Raw genomic sequence first — 12,170 nt, forward strand, 5'->3', positions numbered from 1 at the left:
AAGACCATTGGGTCCAATTTTTACCCCAGCACTGCCAAGGCCACCACTAAGCCATGTCCCCAAGTGTCACAGCCACATCTGTTAAGCCCTCCCAGGCATGGTGACACCACCACTGCCTCAGACAGCCTGTTCCAAAGCCTGAACACCTTTTCCACACAGAAATTTTCCCTAATAACCCACCTAAACCTCCCCTGGCATAACCTGGGGCCATCTCTTCTTGTCCTGCCCTTTGTTACCTGGTAGCAGAGCCCAACCTCCCTCCCCCCCGGCTGTCCCCTCCTGTCAGGGAGTTGTGGAGAGTGACAAAATCCCCCCAGGCCTCCTTTTCTCCAGGTTGAGGTCCTTGTGCTCCAGACCCTTCACAAATGAAGACAATTCCTACCCAACCAACAGGGCAGCTGTGGCAGAACTGCCAGGTTCAGAGTTTGCCCCCTACAGCAGCTCCCCTCACGCTCACCCCCACAGCACCTGGGCAGGAACAGAGCTCAGCCATGGTCAACTGTGAGAAAAAATAACTCCAGGGAGGTGAAATTCAGGCCCCTCCGCTCTGAGCAGCAGCACAGGGCTCAATTAAAACTATTTTGGGGACTCTGGCTGTGCCCAGGCTGGCTGGTAAACCACATGGTCACGCAGGGAGAGGAGCCTCATCACGCAGCACCGGCACGGCTGGGGCTACACCTACTAATTAGGAGAGGGAGTATCCAACGTGCCAGTTCTGGGTTCTTCCAGACAAGCAGCTTTTTTACATTTCTGCAAACTTTTCTCTGAGCCAGAACAAGTTACACAGGCAGCCAGCAAGCCCTCAAAGTCTTGGTGGAGGTCTGACAGGTGGCAGATGAACAACCCTTCAGCTTGGGCAAGTGCACTGTCACTGTCGCCTCAGGCTGATTTCAATCCAGCAGCCCAAATCAATGTGTCTGCGAGCAGGTTGGTTTGCATTCTTCCCAAACTTTTTGAGGGACTTGTTGTGATTATTACAACACCCCCTGAGCTCTGAGAGCCCGGGGATGGGTGTAGCTGTAATTAGCATCCACTTGCACAGTGCAATGGGCTGCATCAGCCCTCACAGCCCTTCTGGCTATGACAATGAGCTCTCACCACTTACACAATGAGTTTCCCCTTGGTTTTAGTCCTGTGGAGCCCTGGCACTCAACCATGTGCTGCAGTGGAGAGCTTCACCAGCATCACTGCAGCTGCTCAGGGAGCACCAGGCATGTGTCTGCAGCAGCACATTTCCCTCTGTGACTGAGCTACCTGAGAGCTCTGCCCTGCCAGGTCCTGCCTGCTAAGAGCTCTGCCCTGCCAGGTCCTGCCTGCTTAGAGCTCTCCCTGGCCAGTCCTGCCTGCTTAGAGCTCTGCCCTGGCACCTGTGTCAGAGCCCTGCCCTGGCCATGTCTCTCCTGTGTCAGAGCTCTGCCCTGGCCATGTCTTACCTGTGTTGTATGCTGTGGGCATAGCTGAGAAGGGCAGCCCCTGTGTCAGCAAACTCGGAGTCGCCACGGAAACAACTGGTGTGGTCAGAGAGTGAGTTGCTTGAGAGACACCCAACCGCTGTGTGTTTTGCTGTGGGAACAAACAGGGAGGCAGTTAAAGCCCAGATGGTCAGACTTGGTCATCTTCAGGGGTTGTGGCCCCCCCAGACCCCCTAGGCATGCACTGGGGCTGAGCATGGAGTCTGTGGGACAGGCAGGATTGATCCTCTGGCCATTCCACACTGCAAAAAGGCAAAGTACAAACCACACCAGCTACTGACACTGTGGACCTTGCAACACTCATCTGCAGGTCATGGCCCTGAGTCCCCTTCCTGCCCAGGGCTGGGCTTCACCCCCCAGCACCAGCCATGCCCCTGTGTGCACGGAGGGGGAACATCAGCAGGAGGCCTCAGACAATCCCTCACTGCTTTCCAGAGGTTGCATGTGAGGCTTGCTGAGCTTCCAAGGAGTGACAAAGGGACCAAAGCAAACCAAGACCGGCTGAGGCAGCACAGAGCCAACATCTCCCTGCAAATCTGGTGGCCAAGGGAAGCTGAGGACACTAAGCACTGGCCTCAGGATTTTAAAGGGTCTCTGGAATCCCTAAACTCAAAGTCCAGTGCCCAGCAGCCTGCTGGCTTGGTGCCCTCACACGGTTTTGGTGACTCAGGTATTAGCAGGTCCACCGTGGAAAAATTCTGCCCTTGGACTGGTGCACACCAACCTCCCCCCCTGGTTTTCCAGGCAGTTATGTGGGCAGATCTATAGGTCAGATTCAGCCCTGTTTACAAGGCAGATAATCTGGGCTGTCTCTGCTGATCTGATTTAAAGCAGCCTCAAGAGGCTTGACTCTAATCCGAAGCACCCCAGCACACGTCTCCCTGCCAAGACTGGGCAGTGCCCAGCTTCAACCACGCCTGGCACGAGGCTGGCTGGGGCACAGTGAGCAGCCTTCCCGTGCAGCTGAGGGCTCCCAGGGCCTTGCAGGGCTGGGCACAGGCTCTGCCATGCTTCCCCATGGCCGGGGAGACTCTCTAGAACCCTGCCCTGGCCACCGGCAGAGGGAAGAGCACCTGGCTGTGCAGGATTTGCTCACCCTGCACCCACACACTGCCCAGCCCCAGGGCCCTCCTGTGGCCTGGGCAAGGAGATTACCAGGCTCTAATTGCTGAAGCTGGGGGGGCTGCAGGAGAGGGTGTTCCTGGCACGCATCCTGCTGGCCGTGCCCACTGCCCTGGGTTAAGGACATGGCAAGGAATGTGCTCCCAGAAGGCACAGCCCTGTCCCTGTCCTGCCTGCCTGAGACCAGGGGGATGCAGCCCCCGCGGCCCCATCCCTTCTGCCCCTCTCTGCAGGGCTCTGTGCCTTTCCTGGGAGGGCACAGGGATGAGTGTGCCATGCCACAGGGTGGGACACCAGCTGGGCAGGCTGTGCCAGCCCCAGGAACCTCCCTGACACCACAAGGTGAGTGTGGGGACGTCAGCCCCAGCTGTGCTGGGGGAAGCACCCCGATTTTCACCACAATCCATGCAGGGAGGAGGTGTGCAAGCTGCCCCCCACACCATGCCCACAGACAACGTTCCCAGCTGCCATTCCAGCTGGTACCACACCATGCAGCATGCTCCCAGGGAAGGGATCCAGTGGATGGACCCTGCTGCCCCTGGAGTGGCAGGAGAGTGGAAAGAACTGGGGGTCACCTCTCGGGAGCCTGTGAGGGAGGAGAGCATGCTCAGAGCTGCAGGAGCAGCGCTGAGGGTGGCAGGGCTGGGGCTGCGGGCAGTGGGGACGCAGTGGAGGGATTCTGACTCATCTCACAGCTGCCTGGGAAGAGGTGGGAGCTGCCATTTGGAGAGAGGATCTGCTGTGTAGGCTGAGCAATACGGAGGGAGCAAATCTGGGGAGAAGGTTAGCAGAGCAGGGGGGCATCTGCACCAGGCAGGAGGGACAACAGGGACAACACCCTGCAGTCCCCTTCCTGATGCAGCAGTGCCAAGGTGCCTGTGCCACCCTGCCCGCATTTCACCAGCCTCCACCTCACTGCTGCCACCTTGGCCGGGGAGAGGAGGTTTTCCACTTCAGGCAAAACCCCACCAGGTTAATTCAGACCGACAATTAAAACCACAAATGCCACCCCAGTGGATTTCCACCTACTGCTGCTTCAGTGTGCAGCCAGGGAATGGCCTGGGCAGAGGGATCAGGAACGAGCAGATGGGGAGGTGCGGAAGGACTGGTCTCCCTCCACACATGGGGAAACTGAGGCACAGAGACGCTGGAAGGAGGCCGCTAAGCAAGAAGGGTTTGGGGACACGAAGAGCAGCAGAATTCCTGTCTGCCAGAGCTCTGGCCTATCCTTGCCCTGGCCAAGAGTGTCTCGGTGCAAGCTGCCAGAGGGATTGGCTTTCTCCTGCGTTTTTGGAGAGCTTTTCCCTGGCTGTGTGACCTGCATCTCACAGCAGCTCCTGCCCTTCCCTTGCTGGGCTGACCTGTCACCCATCTGCCCTGCACCAGAATAGCAACAGAGCAGAGTGAATCCTTGCCACAAACAAGGTGGCATTCACTTTGCTGGCAGGGAGAGGGAAAAAAGCCATAAAAATAACACAGAAAACTGCCCCGTGCACAAGGGAGGTTTAGGGAGTGCACTAGCCAGCCAGTGGATTTACACAGGCTTTAAATAATATCTTTAATATGGGAAGAGCCTGATTTACTCCCTGTCTCACGTGTGCTGGCAATGGGCCAGGTCTCCCTGTGCTGTAGCTGTGGTGGCTCCAGTGCAGCCCCACGGGCAGGTCTAGGGCAGTGCACAGTCCCCAAAGGGACCCTGGCTGACCTCCCCAGGGGGACCAACACAGCAATTTTGGCCTTGGTGGAGAAACGGGCTCTTTGCAGCTCATGCCAGCCCCTTCTTTCCCATAGGGAACTGGGTTTTCCTAAGAGCCTGTTTTTCTCGGGATTTATTTTCTGCAGCAGGAGTGGATGTAACGCTGGTGCCCACATCCTGCCACATTCCCAACACAGGGAGCCAGTGTCCACCCCCTCTGTGTGCCCCATGCCTCGCCAAGCCAGGGCAGGAGCGAGGGGACAAGCAGCCCGTGTGCCATGCACGCCCAGAGGGGAACTCACCAGAGCCAGGTGGTCCTCGGTCTGTCCAGGGGAGAACAGGGAGAGAACCGAGAGGCACTGTTAACTCACACAGCCCACCCCACCTGCACCGTGCCCACTGGCACCTCACCCCTCCAGCTGTGCCTCCATGGGGCACTAACTGCTCAGAGTGGTGCCTGGGACAGGGTTTGCACCATCCATGGGAAACACCCAGCTCAGAGAGGCGCCTGCTGCAGGGTTTGTACCATCCATGGGACACACACAGCTCAGAGAGGTGCCTGCTGTAGGGTTTGTACCATCCATGGGACACACACAGCTCAGAGAGGTGCCTGCTGTAGGGTTTGTACCATCCATGGGACACACACAGCTCAGAGAGGTGCCTGCTGTAGGGTTTGTACCATCCATGGGACACACACAGCTCAGAGAGGTGCCTGCTGTAGGGTTTGTACCATCCATGGGGCACACACAGCTCAGAGTGGTGCCTGGGACAGGGTTTGCACCATCCATGGGGCACATCCAAAGCAGAGTGGTGTCTGTGACAGGGTTTGTACCATCCATGGGGCACACACAGCTCAGAGTGGTGCCTGATGCAGGGTTTGTACCATCCATGGGGCACATCCAAATCAGAGTGGTGTCTGTGACAGGGTTTGTACCATCCATGGGGCACACAGCTCAGAGAGGTGCCTGGGACAGGGTTTGTACCATCAGTGGGGCACACACAGCTCAGAGAGGTGCCTGCTGCAGGGTTTGCACCATCCATGGGGCACATCCAAATCAGAGTGGTGCCTGCTGCAGGGTTTGTACCACCCATGGGGCACACACAGCTCAGAGTGGTGCCTGCTGCAGGACAGCGCAGCCAGGAACCCAAGCCTTCCTCCTCAGATCTCGCCTCCAGCACAGCCCCAGCCAGCTCCCACCACCAGAACCCCAAACTCCCCTGTGCTGCAGCCTGCCCGCTGGCACCCCTCCCAGCCCCGTGGTGCCCCCAGAGCCCCCTGGCACTCACCAGGTGGTGCATGAGCCCCTTTCCCCCCTGCGAGGTGATGACGCGCAGGTCGGGCTTGCGGCTGTTGGCCGCCAGCTGCGCGCCGTGCGAGGGCGGCGGCGGCGACTTGGCCGGGATGATCTTGCCCAGGCTGCTGCCATTGGACACGGGAAGGAGACCCGGAGAGGCTCTGGCACTCACGTAGCCATTTCCTGCAGGAATATGGGGGACAGAGAGGAAGGAGGTGAAGGTTGGATGCATGGCAGTGGTGATGGTGAACACGGGGCGATGGTGAATGCATGGTGGTGAACACACTGCCATGGTGAATGCACAGCTGTGGTGCTGCACTGGGGCTCCATGAGTGCTCCATGAGTGCTCCTCCTCGTGGGAGAGCAGCACCACACCCCCCAGGCTCCCCAAAACCCTCCTGCACCGCAGCAGGCTCACCCTGAGGGGTGAAGCCAGGACAGGCAGTAGCCCCAAGCCCACAGTGCTCAGGGCAGCTCCTCAAGCTGCGAGGACTCCCCCTTGTTCCTGCAGTAACACCCAGCAAATCTCAGAGCCTGATCTGCAGCCAGGCTCTTTCCCTGCTTTGGCTGGGCACCGCAGCCCTGCCAAGATGGGTAATTACTGACACATTCACTTTTAAGGTCTCTTTATGGTACTGGGGCAGTGAAAAGGGGCTGTGGCAGAGTGAGGACTCAGTTCACTGCTCCCACTGCCCCTTTGAAGATCTAAGGTTCCCTCTTTCTCCTCCTCCTGCTGCCCCACTTAAGGATTTTATGTGCAAAGAGAGGGGGGAAAAAAAGAAGAAAGGAAAGGAAGAAAAAAAATAAAAAGGAAAAGATTTGATGAACATCAGGAAAGGAATAAATTGGATCAGATTACTGTTCTGATGAGGGCTGGTTTTTTTTCATGAATAGGCCCCAAAGATAGAAAGGCGTTCAGCAATCACCAGGATTCAGCCCTCATATTCATTGCACGTTAGACCGGGAAAAATAGGTCGCTGATTGCATTATTAATCACATCCAGCATTGCGCTGCATCTGCATTTCAGCAGGCGGCTGCAGCCTCAGAGTGGGGGGCTGAGCACCAACCCTGCCCCCCTGGGGCTGTCCTGGGCTGGACACAGCGGGCACGGGGGGTGGCAATGCTCCCCTCTGATGCCACGGATGGCACCGGGCACGGGAGGTGCTGCCCCAGCGGGGAGCCACCGTCAGGGACACCCGTGGTGGCCGGGCTGCTGCAGGCTGGCAAGTGTGGCATTCATGTCCCTGATGGAGGGAGGGGACCGGCCTTCCTGTCCCCAGCGAGGTGTCCTCCCAGTCCCAAATCACCGAGCATAAGGTACGTGCCTGGTGCATCAGGCCCTGGCACCTCTGTGCACCGTGAGCTGCAGGAATCCTGCTCACAAGGATTCACTGGCTTTTAGATGTATTGACAACAAAGGTGCAGAAATTCCTCAGCTGACCTGCAGTGCTGGTGGCCATGGAAAAAGCCTAAAGAAACGTTAAACCCTTTGATATTCTCCTTCCCAAGGCACCACCGGCATGGGTGCACACGGGGCTCTCATGGTGACTCCCTGTTTGAGGCACACTATGTTATCTCTGTATCACCTGGGGCGTGGGTTGGGGTGGCTCCCTGCGCTGGAGAGGAGCTGGTTTGGGTTCCAGTGCTGCCACTCACCCCCAAAGATGGGTGGCCTTGGGCTGTCATTGCTGCTGTCATTGCCATGTCCACCCAGCATGGATCCGGCCAGCCCTGTGAGCCAGAGAGAGAAGGGCTACACTCCCACCAGGACTTCCCAACCAAGGGCCCCCACCACAAAAAGAGTCTAAAAGAGGAGCCCTCTGGCCTGCCTTTGCACCACCCTGGTGTGAATTTGAGCGGGGACACTCAGGGCTCAGCATCCCCCCACGGGCCGGGCGGGGTGGTCGGGGTGCTGCATCCTGAGGGTGGCACACAGAGCGTGGGCAGGATGCAGGGATACAGCGACATCACTGCAGGATCCGGCCACAGGCACCCGCAGCTGATGACTCAGAGGCAGCAGGTGATCACTCAGTGCTGCAGAGACTGCAAGGGAGGAGAAGGAGGAGGAGGAGGAGGAGGAGGAGGAGGAGGAAGAGACGTACCAGGTATTTGAAAACTGCAAGCGCAGTGCCAGAGCCGCAGCCAGAGCCACAGTCCCCTCCCGCAGGCAGGAGGGGAGCCCCAGGGAGGGCGGGGGTCTGGGGACAGCAGGGCTCCGGGGCTGGCCACAGCCGGGCTGTCCCTGCTCCCCAGCCCCGTTTCCTGCAGTGGCAGCAGGAACGCAGGGAATGCTTGGCTGACGTCAATGCTGACATTCACGGGCCCTGCCAAGCTCCGCGCCCGCCATGGCTGCTCCGACAGCTGACATGGGGGCGGCCGCGGGGAACGGGGGCCCGGAGGTGCCTGGGGGCTGTGGCACGATGGCCCCTTCTCTCTGCCCTCAAGGATCAGCACAGCTCCGTGCTGGGTGCTGTGAGAGCCCAGGGAGACACTGCCCCACAGACCACCCCCGCAGGTTTTGCTCTGTGAAGAAATCCCTCTGGTGCTGCCCAGCGCGGACAAATGGCAAATCCTGGCAGTAGCCACAGTGCAGGGAATGGGGTTGGGTGGCCACGGTGCTGCAGAATCACAACTGGACCAACCCCACCCAAAAACCAGTGGGACCTGGCTCCAGTTTGGTTTTAACTGGGCCGGTGTGGAATCCTCCTCTGCGCTGTCGGCTGGGCCCCTACTGCAAAAAGGCCCAGAAGGGGTGAGGAGTCAGGCTCAGGAGCAAGGCTGCCTTTGCCCTGGGATGGATGGCATCTACCCTGCCAAGCCTGGGACCACTGCCAAGCCCAGTGCCAAGAGCAGCAGCTGCTTCCCAGCAGTACCCAGGGCCGTCACTGGTTTTTGGGCTGTGCCTACACCAGCAGTGGCCCAACATCCTCAGCCTGCAGATGGCAGAGGCAGATGTGGGGATGGAGATATTGTTAGTGAATTTTACAGCTGAGGAGCTGAGCCATGAGGCCTGAGCCTCATTAGCACTGAGGCTCTCACAGTGGAAAAGGCCCTTAATGAGCTTCTTTTCCTTGCAGTAAAGTTCCTTTATAGGGCCCAGGCACGAGGAGGAACTGGGTGTTAATTGATCACCCGAGGAAGGCGGAGAATTGGCTGCAGCATCAGGAGCTAAACCCAGAGCTACCCAAATCCTGGTCTTTGGGGGTCACCTCCCTGCTCTGCAGCTCTCCCTGGAATCCTGGGTAGATGGAGACTCCTTGGTCACTGGGGGGACTCCACTGAAACCAGCACCCCCAACAAAGGCACTGGCCTGGAGCTCCACATGCCAACCCCTCCCACTGCCAAGAACAGCAAAATCTTCCCGAGTGCTTCCCTACGGACCAGCAGGACTCAACACCAAACCAAAATCCCATGGGAGGTGTGGGGAAACCAAGGGCAGGAGTGTCACATGGAGCCAGGGGCACTGGCTGAAAGGCTCCTTACTCACCCACGGGGCTTGGGCAGGCTCCGTTCGTGTTGTTCAGGTCTCCCCCAAGCATCGCCCCTGGAAAGCAAGAGGAGAGATGGGATCACCATCACTGCAGGAACAGGGTGAGCATCCCTACTTTTGGGGGGCAGGAAGGCAGGGAGCACAGTAGAGGAAGGTAGAGGAAAAAAAAGCAGGGCTGCCTTCCTAGGGAGAAAGTCCTGGGCAAAAGGAGCAGCATTCCTGGTGATCAGGTTGGGAAACGTTATCCAGGCAGATCCGTTTCCTTTGGGAAGGAGCCAGGTGCACAGGAGCCTGTTCCAAAGGAGGCAGCTTGGAAAACACTGCAGCTATTTTATTCCAAGCCCCCCTTTGGAGGACACGGGGCTGGTGCTGCTAGGGGAGAGAGAGCCCCAGCAGCATGACAGGAAACAAAATCCCCCCTGTAATGTTCACACCTAATGGAAACCATCCCACACTGCCAGGACGCCACAGCGATCCCGACTCCATGGTCCCAACACTTGCAGCAAAGCGCTGACTCTGCCCGCCAGACTGGGAAAAACTGGACCTTTTTATTCCCAAAAACCAGAACGTTTTGCCTCTCCTGGAAGAAGACTTGATCTTTCTTCTGCCTTGTTATGAAGTTATTTCTGAAAGCCACCTATTCCCCAGCCGGGGCTGCCTGACCACGCCGCGGGCGGCGACTGCAGCCAAGAGCCGGCGCGGAGGCTCCGGAGCTGCGACCGCAGTCAACCCGGAGCCCTGGGCTGGCCACCAAGGGGCTTTTGGTGCCAAACCCCACCTCTAACCACTGCCCAGCCCTTGTCTACCCAGATGGGGAAACCTGAGACACGAATATTTATCCTCCAGCCCGTGGCTCGCAGCTTTGGGCTTGCAGCGAGCCCCTGAAAGCTGGAGGAGGGTGGGAGGGCTGAGCTGTTGCCGTGCAGGGAAGCACAGTTGCTCCCCATATGGGAGCAGGGCTGGTCCCAAAAATTGTATGGCTTGAGAAAGGGTGAAATGACCCACTAGTTGTGGCAAGCATGACACTGCAGCACCCCCCCCTCAAGGGATGGAGATGCAAAGCCAGAGGTCCCCATGTCCCCAAAGTCCCAGAGAAGGGACTCCAGCAGGGTTTTGTGGTTGTGCCCTGCTGTGGGATCCCATTTGCACCCCAGGCTCTGGTGCCTATGGTGCCAAAGAGGGCTCACCTCCTTGGGTGAGTGATGCCAACCCCACGCCAGCCCCGTACACCCCCCCTTGGCTGCTCTTCTCCCACACCATCCCCGAGCCAGCAGCACCAGGCACTGTCAGGGTTCCCACCCAGCACTCGCTGTGCATTTGTTTGGAAACAACACAACCAGCTCTGGTGCAATGCTAAAAAAAATTTAGGGGGAAAAAAAAAAAGGAGATTTTCTAACATGCAAGGCCCTGGCTCCTATAAACAGGATTTCTTCCGTGTCCCAGGCAGCGAGTGAATGAGACACAGATGGCCGGACTTGGAACACCTCTGCGCTCGCAACCGCAAAACGATCCCCCTCAAACGAGCAGGGAGTGAGCTGGAAACAGCGAGCCCCCAGAGGGGTCTGCTTTACCAGGAACCTCTTCTGCTCTCAGCTGAGGGGCCTCAGAGAGGGCAGGAGATCCCTGCAGCCGCAGCAATGGCTGCCTGTGCCCGAGGAAGGCTCTGCCACCCTGCCTGCAGTGAAATGCTGCTCCCTGGGAGCAGTCCTAGAGCAGAATGAACCCTCTCCTGCAGCTCTGGGGCCTCATCCTGACACCTGAGTACTCTGAAGCACCTTGGAGACAGTGGTGAGAGCAGTGAGCAAGCAAACTGTTTCTGAACCACAGTTCCTGTGGCATCCCAGCCAGGCCATTCCTCCTGCTCACCCTGACCCACCACACAACCTGCTTCTGGAAGCACCTCCCAGCCTTCTCTCCAAATCCATCCCCTTTGCAAAGCTCCCTGGAGCTCTCACAGCCCCAGGGGCCAAAGCTGAGGACCCAAATGTCCAGGTGGTCACTGGCACCAGCTCCGCCATTTGCAGCCCAGGTGACTTTTACGGACCGTCTGTGACATCCAAATTAGCAGAAATATTATTTATTATCATAAAAGAGAGCCGGGCTGTGGTCACACGCGGTCCCTGTCCCCCCCTGCCACTGTAGGGGATGTGGGTGACAGCTCCTCTCCCCCAGCCTGTCCTGTGCCAGCCATTGCTGGTCCCTGCTGGAAATGACTGCTCCTCAGATCTGTCAGCAGAGCCACATGAGCAATCGCCCACAGCCAACTGCAACCAGCACGGCCCGACTCAGAACAGCCCTTTTTAGGCAGCCAGACCCATGTCACCAGAGTGCCACCAGCAAGTGGGATGCCAGCACCACCCCCAAGCCTGGGAACGGTGCCAGGTGACTCATCTTGCACTGCCCAACCCAACACAGATCCCTGCAGGATCCAGCAGGGATCCAGCTCTCAGAGAGACCTAGGTAAGGTGGGGAGGTTGCTCTCACTTTGGGGCCAAGGCACAAACAGGGCATCAATGGCTGGCAGGAGGGCAGGAGCACACACTGAGGGGCAGCAAATCTTCCAGGATGCTTCTGCCACCCACAGGTGGTGGAATGTGAACTCCTGGACAGGGGATGGAAGCAGCAGGGGTGTCCCCTCCCTCAGGGATGCCCCATGCTGGGTGCTGCAAGCCCAGGCAGGCAGGACGAGGAGGTGAGGGTGCCAAGGGGCACAGCATGGCTCACCTGCACTGGCTGGCCGCTGTGGCAGCCCTGGGGACACCGTGTTCCTCTGCAAGGCCGGCTGCTGTGGGGACAGGAGCCGGGGGTCTGTCAGCGACGAGGTGACGAGGGACTGGGTCACCAGCGAGCTGCCCGGGTTGCTGAACTGCAGCGTGTTCTGGTTGGTCACCGGCACCGTCACGGGCATGGCGAAGTTCGGAGCGGGCACTGTGGACTGAACACAGAGCAGGGGGTAAAGGGGAGCCGAGTTCCTGCAGCACAGCACAGCTGCTGACCAAGGGGGGCACAGTCAGGCTCCTCAAACCTGCAGTGCTGTGCTCAAACCCACACTGGCACCGGGCAAGGGATGCACCCGAGCCCAGTTCCCCACCAGG

At 58.6% G+C, this 12,170-nt stretch overlaps 1 protein-coding gene across 14 annotated transcripts in view; it reads right to left on the bottom strand.

The window, feature by feature from the left end:
• Positions 1–12,170, bottom strand: part of MEF2D (myocyte enhancer factor 2D) — an 81,529-nt gene that overhangs the window by 8,315 nt on the left and 61,044 nt on the right. For 9 of the 14 annotated variants that reach the window (XM_041397315.1, XM_041397306.1, XM_041397314.1 and 6 more), the window contains 6 exons: positions 11,800–12,010; positions 9,073–9,129; positions 7,242–7,316; positions 5,578–5,768; positions 4,593–4,613; positions 1,434–1,563 (listed from right to left, as the gene is read on the bottom strand). In XM_041397315.1, the coding sequence (XP_041253249.1) occupies positions 1,434–1,563; positions 4,593–4,613; positions 5,578–5,768; positions 7,242–7,316; positions 9,073–9,129; positions 11,800–12,010 (685 nt within the window). The remainder of the gene's footprint in view (positions 1–1,433; positions 1,564–4,592; positions 4,614–5,577; positions 5,769–7,241; positions 7,317–9,072; positions 9,130–11,799; positions 12,011–12,170) is intronic. The other 5 variants (XM_041397320.1, XM_041397316.1, XM_041397317.1 and 2 more) reach the window with 3 other exon arrangements.

Source organism: Onychostruthus taczanowskii, unplaced genomic scaffold (genome assembly GCF_017590055.1).
Source record: "Onychostruthus taczanowskii isolate IOZ18803 unplaced genomic scaffold, ASM1759005v1 scaffold138, whole genome shotgun sequence".
In the NCBI taxonomy this organism is placed as follows: domain Eukaryota; kingdom Metazoa; phylum Chordata; class Aves; order Passeriformes; family Passeridae; genus Onychostruthus; species Onychostruthus taczanowskii.